General features: G+C 40.6%; 1 protein-coding gene across 7 annotated transcripts in view; it reads left to right on the top strand.

The window, feature by feature from the left end:
- KTN1 (kinectin 1) overlaps nt 1-22,370 on the top strand; it is a 165,582-nt gene that overhangs the window by 40,424 nt on the left and 102,788 nt on the right. For all 7 annotated transcript variants that reach the window (XM_089522818.1, XM_089522817.1, XM_089522821.1 and 4 more), the window contains 2 exons: nt 8,012-8,569; nt 18,292-18,429. In XM_089522818.1, coding sequence (XP_089378944.1) covers nt 8,047-8,569; nt 18,292-18,429 — 661 coding nt within the window. In that variant the 5' untranslated portion in view covers nt 8,012-8,046. The remainder of the gene's footprint in view (nt 1-8,011; nt 8,570-18,291; nt 18,430-22,370) is intronic.

Here is a 22,370-nt window from a genome sequence, read left to right on the forward strand (position 1 = left end):
CAACTGACAGCAGTAGCCCAGTTGGCTGCCTTCATGTATATAGAGAAGGAAATGGGATGGCTTCTTTTCAAAATAAAAAGAGACCTGTGGTAAATTAAAGTGTATTTTTATTCTTCCATCATATCTTTGTTTAAAATTCAAACGTATTGTCTTGGAAAAGCTTATCCTTTTGCTTTTATTTATGCCTTACAGGATTTACAGTTTTGCATCCTAGTTTGTCCTGGTGTAGTAAAGAAGGCTAAAAATGGTTTATTCCTTCTTTTTGTGTTCACAGTTAAGCATTGTTTCATAATACCCTCTGACTACCTACTAGCCGCCTGCTCCGTTGAACAGTTATCCATAGGTACTAGATGTTGTACATTATATCCTGCTTCTATATCCAAAGATGAGAAATGTACGAGCTGTACTGTTGTATTAGTTTCAATAACATATAAATATGGGGAAAAACCCTCTTCATTCTTGATTAATATTCAGCAGTACTAACTGAACTGTAAGCATTTGTATTGGGATATGAGGAGAATAAATCTACTTGGTCTGTGTCCGTTTAAAACATTCCATGGTGTTTTAAATCTTTGCTGGGCAGGAAATAACTGGTATACCTAAGTCTCTGGTGCTTGGGAAAGTCTGTCTCATTGCAGAATGATGTTCTTCAAAAAGATTTATCAGCCTAGCTCAGCTGGCTGGCCGGTGAAGCCATTGCAATCCTTAGAAATAAGAGGGGTCATGAACGTCTACAGCAAATCCTTGGGAAAGGCCCCGGCTAAAGATGCAACAACAGCCACCTTAATTTAAGCTTAATGCTTTTTCTAGAACCAACTTGATGACTCATGCGGTTCAGGGATCTGTTCAGAACATAAAGAAGTATACAGCTCCCATGCAGAAGAATTACAGTCAGTCTGAAGTTCACAGCGGATTACTTGGCCACCTATTACACAGCATGAAGAAAATGGTTTAGCAGTCTTTGGCCAGATGGAGCCGTATCGTTTTCTAAGGTTAGGAATTAAAAGTTTGGAGGAATTGCTTAAAGAAACTGGAGCTCTCAGGTCTATAATGTGTCAGCATGCAAGCACCTACTTTCCTGCTATTATTAAATTTGCTTTTACATTGACTTTAGTGGGTTTTTAACTTAGTGTTCTTGTGCCATAAGTGCACATGATTTTTTAAAAAATTAAATCTATCTGAGCCTGGCAAATAAATTCTGCTTAGTACTTTCCCCTTCTTTACCAGGATTCCTACCCTGCAAATGCATAACGTGGCAGTATTTTCAAGAAATGGTCTTTGAATAGGGAATTTAGTCACAGTATATTGTTGATCATTCACTTCCTTCTTGCTCTGATGAAAAATGAAGGGAGAACAGATACTGTGTGGAATTAAGTGACCATTGCAAGACAGGTCTCCTCATCCTTTAACAGAGAGGTTGCAAAAGCCCTTTGATGCCCACAGAAGTGTGTGTGTATGTGTTTTCCACTCACTTGCCAGAAGTAGCTACTGTAATTTTAAAACAAATGATGGCCTTACATTTGGCTCATACTTCAAGAGTTGGGAGCAATTCCCAGAATCCAGATATGTGAAGAGAACCCATGGGAATCTTGCTACAGGTCAAGTCCCCCTTATCTGGAATTCCAAAATCTGAAATTATTCCAGAACCCAAAACTTTTTTCATGGGTAGCTAAGATAGTGACACTTTTGGTTTCCTTTTAAACAAAGTTCACAGTGTGGTCTGGATATCCCCCCCCACCCCCTAAAATCAGCCTTTCCTACCAAGATGGAACCATGTCTGATGTTGTGAATTTGCATTCATTTATCCTTTAGGCCTGATCATGATCATGGTGTACTCAGTGACAGACCTACTCTCTAAATAATAGAGAGGTTGTATGGTTGTTCTGCAGTGAAAGTATAGGGATTTTTCTCCTAGCAAACCCTTTGGTTGTGGTCACCAGCTTCTCTAGTCTAGTACCATATCTATGGTATGCAGAGCTTGAAAATCTTACTTTGGCACTGCAGCTTCCAGAATTCCCCAATTAATATGGGCATGCTGCTATGTCCAAAATTCTGGAAGCTGTTGTCCGAAGACATAACGTTTCCAAACTCTGATTGTGGGGTGTTTCATTTTCAATTTACCAGCTGTAGTTTTTGAATCTACCTGGAGTTCTGCCCTAGGATCCTGGTACCTGGGTGTGGTGTTCAATGGCCCTGAACTTTGAGCCCAGAAATCAGAATGGTCGAGGGGGAAGTGGATGCATTCTGAAGCAGGGTGTGTGCCTAACATGCCTAACAGTTTCACAGCCTACGGGGCCAGTGCTTGGTGCAAGGCAGAAAGAAGGAGGGCAGCACCCATTTCAAGCCAACATTTCAAACAATGGATCATAAAGTTTATGATAAGATTAAATTTTAGTGACATTTGAACCCTCTGTCTGTAATGTAGATGTTACACGTGAGGAGCATTTGGTTATATATTCGTACATCTACATGTAAGCCTAATTCAACACGGATGTGGTTCAACAACACACAGGGATTCAAAGCCAACATTTTAATCTCTCAGGTCCAAAACATGCTGCAGCAATAATCCACTTGGAGACTGCTTTAACTGCCCTGGCTCAGTGCTAGGAAATTCTGGGAACTGTAGTTTTGTGAGACATTTAGCCGCCTCTGTCAGAGTGCTCTGGTGCCACAATAAACTACAATTCCCAGGATTATTATTATTATTATTATTATTAAGCTTTATTTATAAAGCGCTGTAAATTTACACAGCGCTGTACATACAATCTTTTTAATTGGATGGTTCCCTGCCCTCGGGCTTACAATCTAAAAAGACATGACACAAAAGGAGAAGGGAAAGATGGTGGGGAGGGGGCCTTTCTAGTAGGATAATACATATAAAATACATAGCAATACAGGAAGTGATTCAATAAAACAGACAACAAAAGAACATCAAATAGCAAGTGACAATTATGCAATGCCTGGGAACGCTTCTCTGAACAGGATGGTCTTCAGCTCCGTTTTGAAGCTGGTTAAAGAAGTGATGGCTCATGCTCGCAGGGGAAGAAGGTTCCAGGAGTGAGGGGCAGCGAGTGAAAAGGGGCGAATCCGAGATGGGGCAGAGGAAATCCTGGGCTGAGACAGCAGACCTTGACTACCAGATTCCCTAGAATTGAGCCAGGACAGTTGAAGTGGTCTCAACTGGATTATTTCTGAAGTGTGTTTTGGACCTCAGTGTCACTTTCTCCTATATTTAAAGTTTTAACATCTCAAGCTCTTTCCACCCCAAATGTGAAGAAATTTGTAAATATGGGTGGCTTTTCTAAAACCAAAATTCCCATCCATCTTTTTTGGGTGTAAGATTAGTGGTTTGGGGGCTCCGGTGTGGATAACCTCCTATGGCTGGGTATCCTGAGAAAGTTGTATGGCACCAAATGAAATCACTGAAATTCAAACATGGATGATAAGGTTTCCATCTCTGGCATTGTTGCCTATGTAGAGCAGGGGTGAAGGTGCAACTTCTGCTCTTGCTGTTCCTAGTACAATGTGATTAAGAGAATAAGATATGTTTGGGGAAGTTAAAGTCCAGCTCTGTCTATGTACAGCTAGTATACTACTGAATTCTTGACTTTTCTTTTTGCCATGCCAAACCATTGTATGCACTGTGCTCTAGCGCACTGCTATTTGGAGTGGTGGTCCATGGACCAGTGCTAGCCCATGAACCATTGGTTGCTGATCTATAGGAAGATTCCAGGAAAGAAAGAACATAATGTATCCAGTGGACACAAGTATGGTACTGGTTTTGGTATGTTGTGAGAGCCGGTGTTGCCTAGTGGTTTGAACATTGGACTACAACTCTGGAGATGTGGGTTTGATTCCCCACTTGGCCGTGGAAACCCACTCGGTGACCTTGGGCAAGTCACGCCCTCTCAGCCCTAGAAAACCCCATGAAAACCCCAACCTTATGGTTGCCATAAGCTGGAAATGACTCGAAGGCACACAACAACAACAGCAACAAGCTTGGCATGTTGGGAATGGGAAAATTGCTGATTCCCCACCACAGATAGCTTGACAGGCATTGCTCTAGTGTTAAATTTGTGCCGTATTTTTGTTGTTGATATTTGCTGACAAGTTAACTTTGACTTATGCCAACTCTCTGAATCAGATGTTTCAAAGAACGCCAGTCTGATTTTATTTGTGGGCAGGTCCTTCCTCCCAAGAGATTCAGTTGCCTCTTAAACATCAGTCAGTTGTTGAAATTTCTCACCTTGCTTTTACTTCAAAGTTTTGAGGAAGAGATGTAGCTATACTGTATATTGTTGTTGATGTGTGCCTTCAAGTCATTTCCAATTTATGGTGACCCTAAAGTGAATGGGGTTTTCTTGGCAAGAGGAGATTAGCCATTATTTTCCCTGAGGCTGAGAGCATGTGACTTGCTCAAGGTCACCCAGTGGAGTTCAAATTGAACCCTGGTCTCCAAAGTTGTTGCCCAACACACAAACCAACATGCCACACTATATTAGTCTGTTGCAAAAGCTGCAACCAAAAAAACAACAACAGTGAGGTGTTTTGTGTCACCTTAAAGACTGTTTTATTTGGCATAGGCTTTTGCGGAGTGTTTTATTAAATAGACTGTTTTACATGTCAGAATTTTTATGCATTAAGCTGCTTTGAGTTTAATGTATATAAACAAAAAAAATATACAAACTTAAAAATAACTGAATGGGATTATGGTTCAGCATTTAATCCTTTTATTGCTTTTTAAAAAAGCACTGGGAACTCAAAATTATTAACTCAATTGATTTTGTTTTTGTAATTAAGTGGTACTGAGTCAGCAGTCTTAATCTCACCAGAATGGATGCCACCTCATTTGTTTTTCTCTCTTGCTTAAAGGGACTGTGGACTTTCCTAGTTGTTGATTTGAATATTTCTATATAGTAGGCCCTTGGTATCCGCTGGGGTTTGGCTCCAGAAACCTCAGTGGATAACAAAATCCGTGGATGCTCAAGCCCCATTAAATACAATGGCATAGTAAAGTGGTGTCCCTTAGAGTGTGGTTTGGAATTTATACTTCTGAAAAATATTTTCAAGCCATGGATGCTTGAATCCATGGATGAAAAATCCTTGAATACAGAGGGCCGACTGTATATAATTGTGTTGTAATTGGAACTACTTGAATTTGTCCAAAAAGGGAGATTAGACCAATGAGGGTTTAGGTATTATAATTCAGATGCTTATAAAAGTGCTGTACACTTCATGAATGCTCTGTTTATGCACATGCAACACAAGCCTTCAGATCACCTGTTGATTGTTGTTGTGTGTTTTCAAGTTGTTTGCAATTTATGGCAACCTTATCATGAGATTTTCTTGGCAAGATTTGTTCAGAGGGGGTTTGCCTTTGCCATCTTCTGAGGCTGAAGGAGTGTAACTTGCCCAAAATCAACCAATGGTTTTCTCGGACAATTGGGGATTCAGACCCTGCTCTCTAGAGTCATAGCCCAGCTCTTAAACCACTATATCACACTGATTCTCTCTGTTGACTGTACCGATACTAAAATATAAACCAGGCCCTGCTTGCAGGCTCACAGTCTTAACAGGTATCTGTGGTGATCCCTGGAGCCAGGGATCACCAAAGTATCAAAGAAAGAAAGAAAGGGGGAGAGAAGAGGAAAGACAGCATTGGAATAGTTGTGTTTTCACTGGTCACTAGATTTGGCTTGGGGTGTTTCATCCTTTGCATGTCCCTTTTGAGGTGCAGCCCCCCAGTGACCCTTGACAAGTGTCAAAGGACAGAGCGTTCTTTACTTTAGAGGTTTATGTGAATCAAAGTTGTTTTTCGGGCTCAAAATTGTATTAGATGATCTTTGATTTCTTCAGTCCTATGAGATTCCACATTTTCTAGCTTCAGGGAAATCTTTCCTGTCTCATCTTGCCTGTGTATCTGTGGGAAGGGCCTAGAAACCCTAAAGGCATCAAATCCTGTCTGATCTTGAAAGCTAAATAGGGTCATCCCTGGTTAGTCCTTGGAAAGGAGGTCATCAACCATTACCAGGTGCTGTAGAAAGGAACTGGCAAAAATCACCTCTGAGTATTCCTTGCCTAAGAAAACCCCATGAAATTCATAGAGTTGCCCTAAGTCGACAGGCAGGCAGTTTGAAGGCACATACATATATTGCGTCAGGAACCCTGGTGAAATGTATTTAAGTGAATTTAGACCCCTAGTCCTCTTAGCTTGAGAATGTCTTTTTCAACTGTCAGTGATTCGCTAGTTTCCAAGAAAGAATTCTTCAAACAGTGAAGAACATGGGAAGGCAAAAGTTTCAGCTTGGGAATTTTTTCAAGTAATATTTGTATGGACACAGTTCTCCATATCCAAGGATTTTTTTATCCATGGATCCAAGCATCCATGGCTTGAAAATACTTTAAAAATATATAAATTCCCAAAAGCAAACCTTCGTTTTTCCATTTTGTGTAAGGGGCACCATTTTACTATGCCATTGTATTTAATAGGACTTGAGCATCCACAGATTTTGGTATCCATGGGGGTGCTGGAACCAAACTCCAGCAGAGTCTCCAGCAGATTCTAAGGACCCATGCCATTGATGCCATGGAATGTTGCAATCTGCATGTAATGCTCTGGCCAGCCTTTTTGAGCCACACAACCTTTTCACCTGACTTGAGAATGAGACCTAAACCCACCCAACCCTCTCCAGTGGTAGCACAAATCACTTCTACTGGGCTATCTCTCACTCTTGCAGAAGCTACCTTGCTGTTACTGTCATTTCATTCATTTATTTATTTAAAGTAGTCAGAGACATAGTCTTGTTAGTCTAGAAAATACTTGTGCAAAGAAGCTGGCAGCATGAGCTTTTGTAGTCCTGAATCTACCGCATATGCTCCACTATATGTCAAGAAATTTATGCCCAAAAATTGACCCTAAAATCCTGGGCCAACATACAGTATATCTGGGTCAGTCCAGTAATAGTGCTTAGAAAGGTCCTGAAAGAAGCACTACTCTGTGTCCCTTGGTAGTGATTTCCGAAAGAGTTGCCGGCAGAGGGTGTGTGTGTGTGTGTGTGTGTGTGTGTGTGTGTGTGTGTGAAAAAGAGGTTATTCTTTTCCCGATCCAATGTTAAAGCCTTCTCTCCCCATCAAGCCCCACATTTAAATCCACTTCCTTTCCAATCTAATGTTAAAGCCTTCTCTCCCCACCAAACCTCACATTTAAATCCACTTCTTTCCCTTCCCCATCCCGTATTAAAGCCATCTCCTCCAGTATCTGGGAAATGGTGTTAACTAGTCAGGAGAGTTCCAGAGAAGAAAGAGGGATGGAGGTGGAGTTCCCCCTTTAGATCCATTGTTATAGCCCCCCATGGTATATCCTTGACTTATCCATGAGTCATATCAAAATCCATGATTTTGACCCATGACTTATACATGAGGTTGACTTGTACACGCGTATATACGGTCATTCTTCAGGTCTGTGAAAGCTCATGCTACCAGCTTCTTTCAGTTAATCTCCAAGGTGCTACAAGATCCTTCTGCATACTTATTTAGAGCATTTTAAACTTGAAAAGCACTTATTTGAATCACTAAAAAGCAAAGCAATTCTGGCCTTGGGTTTTATAATATAAAGGACATAACATAAAAAGAAGAGAATGGGATTTTTTTTTGGGGGGGGGGAGAGGGCGGATAAATTCTGCCAACATTTCCTTAAGTTACTGTTCTAATAACCAGATGGGATGCAGGCAACCTTAGCTGGACTGATGGAACAGGTACTTCCAAGTGATAGTTGTGGGAGAGCCAAAGATTATGCAGGAGAGCTGATGAAGTAACTTTTCCCCTTGTCTTCCTTTACTTTGACCTGCTGAAATGGCCACAGTCTCACTGTTGACCCCTTGCTATCCACTTAGTGAGCTGTAATATATTTTGAAAAAACTGTTTTTAAGGATGCTTTTCCAGACTGGCTTCTTACTGCTCTCTCTCTCTCTCTCTCTCTCTCTCTCTCCCCCCCCCCCCCCGACTTTTGCAGATTTACTCTTATAGGCAGTAGTCAAGAAAAGCACAATGGAATTCTATGAGTCTACCTATTTCATTATCCTCGTACCGTCAGTTGTGATTGCGGTGATCTTCCTCTTTTTCTGGCTTTTCATGAAAGAAACCCTGTACGATGAAGCCCTCGCGAAACAAAAGAGGGATCAAAAGTTTCCACCTGTCAAGACTGATAAAAAGAAAGCAGAGAAGAAGAAGAGCAAAAAGAAAGAAGCCCAAAATGGGACCCTTCACGAATCTGACTCGGAAAGCACCCCCAGGGACTTCAAACTATCTGATGCTTTGGGGGCGGAGGACGAACATGTACTTCCTTCGCAGCTGAGTGTGACAGAAGCCCCCACCAGCCTCCGAGAGCGCAAGAAGAAGGAGAAAAAACACAAAGGTAGTCCAGAGGAGCACGTGTCAAAAGAATCAGATGGAGCCAAGCCTGCCGGGAAGAAAGTAGAACCGGTACCTGTTACCAAACAGCCTACCCCACCTTCAGAAGTAGCTGTGTCTAAGAAGAAAGCTGGACAAAAGAAGCAGAAAAATGGAATAGGTATCCCTGTGCTACAGCTTGGTTTGGGTGAGGGACGTGGGTAGTTTAGCCCATTATGTGTTAACTCTTATCTAAACACATTTATCCCATCTTCAGCCAGAAGTGTTCTCACAATGGTTTATACATTAGTAACAAACAAGATAGTTGCTGCCTGTGCACGTAGAATACTATGGAAGACACAGCACATAAAAAAAGGAGGAAGGGGAGAAAAGGAAAAAAACGAGCAAACTTGTGTATCTGTTCCTAACATTACAGGATTCTTAGCTGGAATGGAAACGGGCTGATCACAGTTCAGAAGAAGGCCTACAAAAAATAGTTTGGGAACAGTTGGAGCTAACTGTAGCATAGTGAAAGGTTGCTGACCTTACAAAAGGAATCAGAACTCATGACCATGCCAGATGATGTTGCATTACAAGTCCCACTGTCTGTCATTATTGGCTATGCTGGCTAGAGTTGATGGGAGTTGTAGTGCAACAAAATCTGGAGGACTTCAGGTTTGTCACTTCTACCATATCTATACTTGATGGCATCACTTCACTCTTGGTGCAGCCGGTGAGGCTCAGAGGTTGCAGATAACACCTGGCCACCACCTCACACAGGTACCTCACGCAGATAGCCGTGCTTTTTTTCCTTACAGGACAATTAGTTTCCAAAATGTTTGTGAGTGGAAGAGAGGCTCAACACAGCTGCTCAAAAATGCAGTGAGAATAATAGTAAAGATGGGGGCAGATTTGGGAACAGGTATTATTATAAGCTCTCACAAGACTTGCCTCCATCTTTGTATAAAATAGTAAAATATTTGTACTCCTTCCTCTCCCTGATGAAATTGTCTCCCTGAGTAGAATGTTTTAATCTTTTTCCCAGTTGGAGAGCTAATCCAAATACAGAAATCTTCTTCACTGCTTGTGAAAACCTCTTAGGCTTCAGTGAGTCTCCAAAGAAAATACTTACTAACAGTTGCTGCCTCCCTATGGTCCAGATGAAGCCAGTCTTTACTGTGTTTAGCCAAAAGCTTTTATAATTTGGTAGATGGTGTAAAACAAATAATCCATAATATGATACAATAAAATACAGTATATTATTGAATCCACTTTTTATAGGAGTGTCCACAGAACAGATAAATTAACTTTAAAGTTAATGATTAAACACTTTAAATGTGAGTAGTGAGGTTTTAATTTCCATGTGGAAACATTAGTTAATAGTATGATATGTCTGAAAGGACAGTGTTTATGTTCCAATACTGGCACAGCGATAGAATTGTGGAGATCATCTGCTCCATCCTGTTCTGTACATTCTGAAGTTCAAGGTACAACTAAAGCATTTCAGGCAGATGACTAGCCTCTGCTTAGGTTATCTCTGACCAGTGCTTCCAGCAGCAGACACTTCCACCGTCAAACAGTTCTTACTTTTATGAAGTTTTTCCTGATGCTTGTTCATAATTCTCTTCCTTGCCATTTCTGGCAGTTTGTTTTAAGCATCTTCTCTGGAGCAGTAGAGTACCAGTCTGCTTTATCGTTGACTTGAACAGGATTCAGCATAAAGCCAAAGTGCAAATGTAGTCTTTGTGGGTGAAATGCAGGCTATTCTAAAGAAGCAATAGAAGACTTCCTAGCATGTCTGAAGGTTAACTGGTGTCAGGGCTTCAGGGTAAAAATGCTCACCAAAACTTGTGGTCTGTCCATATTTCCAGAATTACTTCTGCAACAACATTCCTGTTTTGAAAGGAGTTAATGTTTTTGCTTTGTTTGGGAGAGCCTCTTGTTGTCTTACCACCATTCACACACCTCCCTGAGTTTATGTTTTTAGCTGTGTCTTTAAGATCCACACAAGGGCATGTAAACCCAATATGTGTTCCCTCACTTCTTCCCTTTTCTTTCGTTCTTTTGGATATATTTTGGGTATTCCTTTCCTGAAATCTAATGATATGAAGTCCATTATGTTTGTGAATGGCAAGTGTAATAACCAGAAGGCCTGATCATAAAAAACAGATTGGAGGATAATTAGGATGAGACAAAGCCACTTGTGTGGAAGCAGATTTATTGTTGAAGAACGGATGTGGTAGGTGTCTTATAGCAAAGCAGGCTCAGCCTTCTGCTCACTCTGGACTAGAAGTGTAAAATTACAGAAATTCTTAAGCTATGGAAAAGCCCTGCTTTTTTGAGCCGGGGGGGGGGGGGAGGGGGGAGGAATGGGAATTCTTGGAAAATTTGGAAAAAATAATATTAGGATCCTTTAAAAATGAAAATCACTTTGTTACTTTTAACACATTAAATGATATACAGCTTGGTTAGACATAACATTATCAGGCACATAAAATGTATTATATAATTTGGTTATCCACTACATTATCGTATTTGGTTTATTCAGACAATAATTACAAATTGAATTTTCTTAATTTCAAAAAACCCATTGCAAATGGAATTACATGCTTATGAATAGTAAGGAGCTCTTGAACTGCATGAAAGGAACATCTTTCACTTTATTAATTTAAGAGGAACAGACTAAAAAAAAATCCTAAACAAAAATATCAGTATTATAAAAAGAAAAGAATTTTATCTCCTCTTATCTTTCATAGTACCGAGGAAACATAAAACGCATATTTCCACAAAGAGAACTAAGAGAAAGTAAGAACAAGAATTGTGGTGATGTGAGATATTTGCATAGTCCTATGCAAAACTTTACATGTTAAATAGCTTTTAGAAATAAGGAGGGAGAAGTAAATATACGAACATCTTGTGTTAAATATTTTATTCTTAATCTAAAAGAGAACATCCTATAAACCATTTTTTACAATTTTTCAAGGAAAAAAATATTTTGGGAAAAAAATCCTTCCACCCCCCCAAACGTTTACACACCCCCCCCCCAGAATATTTACGTATCTACTCTAAAAGATCCTTGTAATGACCCCACTGTGGTTCTCACACTTCTTAACCAGCAGTGCTTTCAGACTTCCCTACATTCTTCTTCTTAAGAGCATGCTTCTACCAGGAATTACAAAAAGAACAGATTTCCAGGGTCATTGGAGGAAGTGGATTGTTTGCTGTTGTTGTTGTTATATTTATGTATAGCCCACTTTCCCCCCAAAATTGAGACTCAAAGCAGCTTACAGTTTCATACAGTCATAGAATAATAGAATTATAAATTGGAAGAGGCCACAAGGGCCATCCAGTCCAACCTCCTGCCATGCAGGAACACAGTCAAAGCACTCCCAACAGAAGGCCATCCAGTCTCTGTTTAAATAACTCCAAAGAAGGAGACTCCACCAGCCTCTGAGGCAGTGTGTTCCACTGTCCAACAGTCTGATCATCTAGAAGTTCTTCCCCAGGTTTAGGTGGAATCTCTTTTCTTGTAGTTGGAATACATTGCTCCGGATCTTATTCTCTGGAGCAGCAGAAAAGAAGCTTGCTTCATCCTCAATATGGCGCCCCTTCAGATATTTAAACAACACTATCATATCACCTCTCAACCTTTAGCGAAGGTTAAGAGGTGAAGTTTCAAAGGATAGTACAATTAAAATCTTACAAAAGTGACAATGGAAACAATTAAGCTGTTTTAAAACAGATCACTTGTTTGAAAATAGAATACAATTAAAAAAGGTAAAAGCACTTAAAAACCATATACTTTAAAACAGTACTGCATCCCCAGGACAGGATTCATTGGGGGAATTCCCTTCCTCCAAATCTCAATAGGACCATTTCTTTTCTAATGGCAGTTCTTTTAGGCTGTAACCCTGCTAGAACACCGACGTAGTGATCAGATGGGAGCTATAGTTATGTTGCACCAATAATATAATTCTATTAACTACAATTGAACATATTTATGAAGCTTTTATTTAAATAATTATAGACCACCTGTCTTTAATGTAATCCTATCTTTAATGCTTAGGCCCTTCCCCTCTCTAAAGTGTCTTCATTCAAACCTTCATCCTGTCTGACCCTCATCTTCATCGCTCTCATCCTTAGAGAACTTTCCACGCTCATTTTCTTCACTAATTACCAAGCACAACCAAATTCACATACTATGCTACTCCTATCACCCACACTGCCCTACCTGTACTTAGTTGTTGTATGCCTTCAAGTAGTTTCTGACTTATGGTGACCCTAAGGTGAACCTATCATGGGGTTTTCTGGGGCTGAGGCTATGTGACTCACCCAAGGTCACCAGTGGGTCTCCTTGGCCGAATGGGGAATTGAAACCTGTACTTGTATTGTACCTTTATGTAACGTCCCAGTCCCCATCCTTTGAGAATGCAGCTGTGGAGGCCCTCATGTCCCCATGTGTGTCCATTTGAAAGTCCTAGGGACAGGAAGCTTAGAGATGTACAATTTCTGGAAGTGTTAAATCCATGGACAAAATGTCCCTCCACCCCCCACCCTATGCTACCATTTTGTTCCTGGAGCTGGGGTAAGAAAGTTTTGGAAAAATTGGGGGGAAAATGACATCTTTTACAAACGGAATGTCACTTTGTTACTCTAGGAATGTGGTTTGGCACAAATTTACCCTGGTTGGTTTATTAAAAGTACAATTTATTTAGAAAATTATCACAAATTAAATTACAAATTAAATTACAAATAATTACCAATTTAATTTTTTAAATGTTGGTTTGTTTTTTGTTTTTTTGTACAAATGAAGCTACAAAGTACTAAATTGTAGCAAACACCTGAACTGTAAGAAACCTCTTTGAATTTGTCAGTTTATGAGAACTGAGCAAAAAACATCCTCTCCCAACAGAAGAAATAATCAGCAGTAGTAAAACAAGGAAAACTGTTTTGTCTCCTCCAGCACACATTGCTATAAAAAGAAATGAGAAAAGGAAACAAGGGCCAGGAATCTAATCTGATTTGATACTCTATGGATGCTTCTCAGACTGTCTGATGTAGGGGAACTGGCATTATATTTTTCTAATGTGCCAGGAATCAGTATTCTGTTTGTGGCCATTGGCTGCAACTGTTTCTTTCTTGGAAATTAACCACAGATTGGATGCCAATGGTTCACACACCAGCATTGGTCTACATCCGTCGGAGAATCCATCCATCCATCCATCCATCCAACCAACCATCCAACCAATAAGTAAATAAAGGAACACCATTTTTATGTGCTAGCCTAAAGAACTAAGCAAAAGAAGTATCCAGAAGCTGAAGCAGCTACAACAGGCTCTATCCCCTAGGTCTTGCAGATCAGAGAAGCAGGACACAGTTTCTCTACTATAGCTGTGCATTGTTGATTAGTTCTCAAGCCCCCACCCTGCCATGTTGAGTACATCTATGTCCTGCCCATCCAAAGCAATGTCATAATGTCTCTGAATGATTTAGGTGTTCATTATGATTTTTCCTTATGATGATTCTTCACAACCACTTCATGATGGACTTGGACTTCTTGACCCTAGGTCCAAAAAATATCTCAGCTCTAGATGTTGACTTCTAGCTCCAGGCAAGCTAGATGTCTTTTTGACTTGGGTTCCTCATTTTTAAAAAGGGAATACTTTTATAATGTATTGCAGAAGGAGTGATTGTGAGAGCAAACAGACTCTTATTCTAAGGAAGAGAGGAAAGTTTGCAAACAAAAGTGTCGTGAGCAGAGATTTTAATATTGGAAAATGGTTACTAAAATGGCTAGGTTTGTGTTTCACTTGTGTTTTTACTCTGAAATGAACAATTTAACTCCTTTTGCAAGAAGCCAAGCCTGTTTTTAATGGACTTGGATAAAGTCCTCATATCTGTGCTATTCTTGCTGTGTGCTGTCAAGTCGTTCCTGACTTTTGGCAACTCTAAAGCAAACTTGTTGGGGTTTTCTTGGCAAGATTTGTTCAGAGGAGGTTTGCTGTTACCTTTCCCTGAGGCTGAGCATGTGACCTGCCCAGAGTCACCCAGTGGGAATCCTGAATGGATTGCATGGGAAAGTGGCAAATGGAGCAGTTTGTGGAGAATGACTATTTGAACATGTGTTTGAAAATCTACTTAGGTTTCAATTTAGAACAGCATCTGCAGAGCAAAAACATGTACTGGTCTTCTTCCAACCAATTTCAGAATGCTAGAAATGTGATACAAAGAGCTGCATAGAACTGCTTTTAAAGTGTTCAGTGCTAAAAGCAGATGTTTTTGAATGTTTGGATACAGGGCAGTATATAAATATTTGAATGCATAAAAAAGTAAGTACAATAAATGTAACATCAGTGTTTAGGCATTAAAGAGAGGTGTAATGATCCTGCCAAAGCTAAGTGATTTAGGCTGTGTTCTAGGGAATAACTCATTGGGTCTTCTGTGCAAACATGTACAATTGTTGTGCTGCTCTCTCACCTGTGGGTAGGGATTTGAGTATCTGTTGAAATCCCAGTGCAGGATGTAATAGGAGGAAAGCTGTGCTTCAGGAAGAAGTTGGTTAAAAGTACAAGTCAGCCATACAGGGAAAAGCTCCTTTTTAGGTTTGTATGCAGAGGATTTTGTTGCACTTTTCAGACTGTATGAAAGAAATAGTGTAAGCTTTCATTTTTTGTTGTTGTTATGTGTCTTCAAGTCATTTCTGACATGGCACTCCTAAGTGGACCTATGATCTTGGCAAGATTTGTTCAGAGGAGGTTTGTCATTGCCTTCTCTTGAGGCTGACTGCATGTAACTTGCCCAGGGTCACCCAGTGGGTTTCATGGTTGATATGGGAATTGGACCCTGGTCTCCATAATTCATAGTCTAACACTCAAGCCACTATGCCACACTGGTTCTATACGCTTTTGTAGACTTGGACTACTTTCTCAGATGCGTGGACTGAAATGTTGCCTAAGAATGAGCTTTAAATCCAGACTGTATGAATAGGCACAGAAATGCAAAACTTACGGGTATGGTGATCAGTTGACAAGTTCAGTTTTAACTATGGTTGTTGAAGGACAAAGGCAGGAGGAAAGATGTTGCCTAATTTCAGGGTGGTTAGATGACCATATGAATGGTGGAGGGAATGTGGTGTGTGCAGGCTGGGAACCAGAAAGGAGTTACTATAAATGGAAAAAGATATTTCTTTTCTAGTTCCCAGCCTGCACACACCACATTTCAAAACTCCCTCCACCATTCATATGGTCCTTCAAGTTGCAAAATAGGTTTTCAGATATTACAGTCAGCTCTCGTTATCTATGGATTTCTTATCCATGAATTCAAGCATCCACGGCTTGAATATACTTGAAATATATAAATTTCAATAGGCAAACCTTGATTTTGCCATTTTATATAAGCACACCATTTTACCCTGCCATTGTAACTAATGGGACTTGATCATCCATGGATTTTGGTATTCATGGGGGGGGGGGGGTGTCCTGGAACCAAACCTCAGCAAGGGCCCACTGTGCTGTGCACCCATCTACCTCTTTTAAAAATCTTGCCTATCAATGCTCAAATCAGTGACTGGCCAACATAGAGAAAGGCTGATTTTACAGCCAGTATTATACTGGCATCAATTCCACCTCAAGTCTTGAGAGATGAGGACATTAGTTTGAAAGCCACATGTTGGCCCTATACAGGATTTTTTTGTTGTTGCCCCATTTACTAATCATAGAGAATAAGCCTCCATACATTAAATAAAGGACATCCCTTACAATGAGGGATATTGGCAATCCTAGTGTGAGCATGCATGTATGTGTAGTGAGATAATATATCACATGTATTGCAAGGTATTTTTTATCCTAGAGATATAGTTGAGCTGTTTATTTATTTATGAGATTTATATCCAGTCTTCCTCCCAAAATGGGAAGCCATTGAGAAAACAGTATGACAGCTACCCAAGTAAGGTGGAAAGTGCTTATTCAGATAAAATTGATGAAATTCTCTTAGTGGTTGAATGGTATAGTTTGTTTCTCAAAAAGATGCATCAAGACAGCAGCACGTAGTCAACTCCTCTCTCCTTCTGTGGAAAACCTTTCTTGGACAGCTGAAATAGAACTTATCCACTAGATCAAAGTCTTAGCAGCTGCCTGAGCTCAGCACAATACCAATGAGGCAATACTATATTAAAAGAAGTTGTTTCAAAATAGAATGTGGCGTAAGGACAAAGAGCTTGCTGCTTGGAACCTTCTGCCTTTCATGTGGAAGAAGCCTATTAGTACTGTAGGGTCTGCTTTGTCATATACAGCTTTGCCTTAGGAGGGGAAATTTCACCTGCTACTTGAGTGGACTTAATCCACCATGCTTTTGCATCTCCTGGTTTTGTTAGACCAAAGTCTTGCTTCGATTTGTGGAGCACAGCTTCGAAAATGGAGACATCCTCTTGGACCACGTAAGCTTTCAGGCCAAACAGGACTTGTCCCCAGGTCCAGATGTTCCAGTTGTGGGGGATGAATGAAAAACGAGTGGTTGTGGTATGAATAATCCATCTTGCGTTTTCTGTTGAAATCCTGTTTTGACTATTTCCTTTTAAGCCTTTCAGCCAGGTGCTTCTATTAAATTATAGCTGTACTTAGTGCTGTTTTAAGTATCAGAACAGATCTGTTATTACCAAGAAGATATATGTGCATGGAATCTGTAAACTGCAAAGAGTTTTTATTTGTTGGGTCCCTTTCTGGGAGAAAGGTGGCATAGAAATAAAAATCAATCAGTCAATAAAGATTTGGAATGGGGAATGTCTTTTTATTGAATGATGTGAACAGAGACCCAGAGCACCCATCTTGTGGGTTTCCTGTTGACCATGGGTCTCCCATCTTAGTTTGTGGGAGACAATGGGTAGTTTTTGGCTTTCCTCAGAAGCAAAACACATTGAATTCCATGGTGTAGTGAGTAAACTCAAGAAAGTATTTATTGGTTTAGGTTTTGGAGAGGGTGATTAACAAGTGCTACATTCTTTTGTACAGTCTATATGTGCTTTTGAGTCACCTGTTGGCTTATGGACCCCATGAATTTCATAGGGTTTTCTTAGGCAAGGGATACTCAGAGGTGGTTTTGCCAGTTTTTCCCCTCTGAAATATAGCCTAAAGCACCTGGTATCTGCTAGTGGCCTCCCATGCAAGTACTAACCAGGACTAACACTGCTTAGCTTCCAAGATCAGATGGGAACTGGTGTCTTTAGAGTATTTAGTTACTTATAATTGTTGATGGCTTCACCTCACTTTATTATAGATCTGTTATCTTAGAATTATTATTTTAATGGTGCTGAGCTGTAGTACTATGTCTTGAATAAGTTGCTAGCCTCTCTGGATATTTTTTGAGGAATTACATGATATTTAGATAAATAAAAGGGAGCATTCAGACACTCTAGAGTTGATGTAACATTTTCTACTTGCATTTGGAGGCCTTGAGCATTGACATTCGAGTCTGCTTTTGTCTGGAGAGCTTCAGCCTAGGTTCTTTTTCTTGGTCACAAAGTTAAGAGCAACAGTGGGCACCTCTGGAGGGTCTGAGACCCAGTTTTCTTTCACAGGACCCTCTGTGAACTGCATGAGTCTTGAAAATAAGCAGAGCAAAAAGTGTTGGTTTTGCAAGGTTCTGAAGATTTGGGGGGTTAAAGGATCTGCACCACTGAAAATCAAAATCACCACTCCTAGAGGCTTCTGCTATCAGAAAAATCACCTTTGGGCCTTAATGTCTTTTCTCTGCTTGGGAGCCTTGAGGAGGCCATGGGAGTGCACCTTGCTCACCCTGGTCCAGAGTGTGACATAATGTAGGGGGCTGACTTGAGTGTGGCACACACAAACATGCACACACAAAGCTATAAACCCTGGTGTTTCTCATCTTGTATTTTTTTTTAAACAGATGACCAGGATGCCAAGAGTGATTCATTTCTATCCCCATCCAAAAAGCAAGATCCTCTCCTGGTACATCATGAGATAAAACAAGAAAGCGGATCAGGAAAGAAGAAAGTTTCAGCAAAGAAGCAAAAGACAGATAATGGTAATGGATCATTTCTTTTTAATGACTCATCATAAGTAGCTGTTGTTGAATGAAAGTAGCGCTTGCTGAACCTGGGATCTTGATTTTCCAGAATTTAGGTTTAACCTCTCAGAATGCTTTCTAATGGAGAAGGGGTTGATTTATCCCAAAAGCCAATCAAAACTCTTTTAGATATTTGGGTAGAGAGTGAGAGAGGGACGTCTGGTTGGCAGTTGTGGTAATGGTTGGCATGTGTCATTATGATCCAAGACATGCCTGAATTGGGAGCAGCCTTGTAATTCTTCCTTGTTGCTAATAATCAATAATGGAGTCTTAGTGTACCTTGAAGGCAAATAACTGCATTATGGTTTCTCAAGCTGCAGTCCACTTTATGGGGAATCTAGTCCACAAAGGCTTGGGTATATTGGTTAATGTTAAAGATTCAGAATATCAGCAAAAATAGCAGACTCAAACACTTATCAGCATTCTGGGTACACATATGAGCTGAATTAACTATAGACTGGATCTTAAAAATGAAAAAGCACAGAAACTTGTGGGTAAACATTTCTACCTCAAAGGATTTCATTTCTGACCCTCAAAGTTGCTCTACTGAAGATGAAGCATTTGAGGCAATAAAATGACAGTTTTGAGACAGTCTATTTGGGGACTAGATCTTTAAACCTAGATCTGCACTGGCATTATATTACAGGTGGCATGAGAAAAGTCTAAATTGCAGCTTCTCCTAAAAGTTGGTTCTTTGTGGACCTATCTCTGTCCAAAGGCATTTTGACCCCTGCTAATGGACTCTTGTTAACTCTAATAAGAATTTTATAGGGTATTGCTACTTTCAGTTTATTGATTATATGTTGTTTTTCTCTTATTTCTGTACATTTTTAAAAAAAGTCACATTGCAAACAGTTTCCACTTCCACTGTGTGAATGTACGTACTGTTTTTATAATTGTATGCTTCTTTATCCACTTGGTGCAACCTGAAGCATGCTGTGATACCTTATCCACAAGTAATATTTGGACAATATCTTTATTAAGCCGACTCAACATTACGAACAACATTAAAGCTTTCAGCTTTTTCAGAAGTCTTTGTCATGAAAATTTCAAAATATTGCATTACAATTTGTGACCTTAAGTTGGCTTGATAAAGATATTGGCCCATCTGTTTTTTGGAATTGCTTTCCTTAAAGCCAAAAAGTTTACATTTTGCTTCTTAGCCACAATAAACGTCTTAACAAGAGGGCTGTTCATCTGCTTTATAGCTCATCTTAATGTTTAAAGTTCATGACAAGAAATGGTCTCTACATCTACTATTAATGTTTTCCCTCAAAGGAATGTGCCTGTGTCGCTTCTGTGACAAGGGTGAACATCAAACACTGGTGTGATTGTTTTTTTGTGGGTTTTTCGGGCTTTGTGGCCATGTTCTAGAAAATGTTCTTCCTGATGTTTCACCAGCATCTGTGGCTGGTATCTTCAGACTTCGACTTCACACTGGTGTGATTGTGTCCATCAGGACTTATCTGTCCCAGAAATCTCTGTTCAGCTTTCCCATAAACAGCTCAAGGGTTTGACTCCTGGGTCAAGCAATGGTATGCCAAGAATCCAGGCAGCAGCTTTATGTCTGAATTAATAGCACTCTGCACTAGTCACTCTCGTGATCCTTGTGGAAGTGGCACAGAGGTGCTCACGTAACCCTTTTGGAAGGTTTTTTTAGATGTTCATAAAGAATCAGTCTGTGAGGTTAGTAATTTTTCTTAGGTTTCAGCTGTCTGACAGTGTTAAGGTGGGCAACAGATTGGGAGGCAAGGACCATTTCCCTCATGCAATGAAGAGGCTCCATCACTCTCAGTGCAACCAAAAGTACACTCTCAGTTTTTGTTTTTTGGCTTAAACTTTCTCATGTCTAGGCTTGAGACATGCTAGCTGTGGAGTTTGTGGGTTTGGAGGGGAGGTAAAGGGACCCAAATCACCACATCTCAGTTGCAGTTGGGGTATTTTTCTACCAATTTTGGCTAGAAAAAATCTTTTGGGGGGAAATCTCTTAGTGCAGCTCCAAACAGGTTGAAGGGGCCCATATATGGTCTGTGGGCTGCTCTTTCCCCACCCTGTTTTAGATGATGGTGGAGGAAGAGGTAGTAGACGGAAGTGTTGGTGCAAGAGCTAGGTTTCAGGAGCTTCCTGCATCTCACACATCTCAGGGGGTATTAGGTAGGAAGAGGGATTATTGATCCACCCTATTAAAGGCTCCTGGTGAACCTTTGGGTAGTAGAGCCCTCTTCTGTTTTCCAAAGGAGAGGGCAGAGAGTGTTGGGCTAACCCAATGTTGGGCAGTCTTCTACTTGAGGAAGGAAACCTTTGGAGGGTGTGGAGATTGGCTGGTTAAGTGCTGGAAATGACTTTGGCTATGGTTCAGCACTGGTGATCAGCTCCCCTACTCCCAAAGAGAAGATGATATGGGCAGTAGAAAAAGAGAGGGGTTTGAGCCCAAGGAGAGCTACGAAGATACAAATCAGGGTGACTTATTGCCAACCCCAGGTGGATGCTTTCAAGAGATTCTGAGGAAATTATTCCTGTTTTTTCTTTAGCCTTGCCAAAATGTTGGCCTTTATGGAAACGACTGAAGCAGTAGAGGAATAGTATTAAATGGCAAGCCTAGACATGAGAAAGTTATGTAACTGGGGATGTAAAAATCTGATGATGAATTGCCTGGTGATTGGATGGTAGTTTCTGATTCAGTGCTTGCTTGTGCAGTCAGACTCATAGTGGTAAACCTCCCTGCCCTATCAGCTCCCTGTTGAAACATGAGGAGTCTTATTGGCGGCGGGGGGGGGGGGGAATGTTCAGACATGCAATACGCTCCACGCTCCACCTAAGCAGACTGAAAGATGAATAATGCTGGCCAAATAAGCAACGGATGTTGCTTGGGTTGTTGGTCTTCTTTCTGGGGCTGAGAAAGACATAAGATAAATATGTAGAGTGATTTTAGCACCATCTGCTGGTACTGAAGTGTAGACATGGATACTGCAACACTGATATTAAAACATTATTCGGCAAGTCTGCCCAAGTGCTGCTACGTATGCAGGTTGCATCATTCTTGTGTGGTCTTAGCTCTACTGTACTATAGCAGAGAGGAAGGAGTTATGTGACATCTTATGCTGTAACTGGGCTCACAGCTCTGTGCTTCAGTTTGTGCCACTGTACCCCTTACTTACCTTTTCCCTCTATAATTCTGCAGACCTTTCCAGTTGGAGTCTATATACATATGTGTATTATAACTCTGTGCCACTGAACCATAAATTTGAGTCGTATTGTAGAGTGTACAGGTATTTCTAGGTGGCCAAAACAGAAGTGGTTATAAAACACAGACAGCCCTTGGTCACCTTGGTGGATGACCTACACAGGGAACTGGACAGTGTTTCCCTGTTGATTCTGTTGGACCTCTCAGTGGCTTTTGATACCATCAACCATGATATTCTTCTGGGCTGCCTCACTGGCATGGGACTTAGAGGTACTGTTTTACAGTGGCTCCCTTCCTGGGGGAGGGGGCATTATCAGAAGGTAATGCTAAGGGATGCCTGCTTGATCCCCTGGCCTTTGACCCATGGGGTCCTTCAAAGTTCTGTTTTGTCCCCTATGCTATTTAACATCAAACCACTGGGAAAACTTGTCCAGAGGTTTGGGGTGCGGTGCCATCAATATGCTACTCCTTTCCACCTCAGTTTGGGGCTGCTTATCATGGTCTTAACCCAGGGGTAGGCAACCTTTTTGAGCTGGGGGCCGGGTTGCTGTCCCTCAGACAACTGGGGGACCGAAGCCAAAAAATAAATAATAATTATTATTTTTTTTAAAAAAATTAATTAAATAAATAAACCGGGACAAATGTAGGACAAAACTTTCAAATGGAGGACACTTTTATAAAAATGGAGGACACACGAAAAAATTGCTGCTTTTTT

The sequence above is a fragment of the Sceloporus occidentalis genome, unplaced genomic scaffold (genome assembly GCF_023333645.1).
Source record: "Sceloporus occidentalis isolate IW3139 unplaced genomic scaffold, rSceOcc1.0.p SCAF_4, whole genome shotgun sequence".
Lineage (NCBI taxonomy): Eukaryota > Metazoa > Chordata > Lepidosauria > Squamata > Phrynosomatidae > Sceloporus > Sceloporus occidentalis.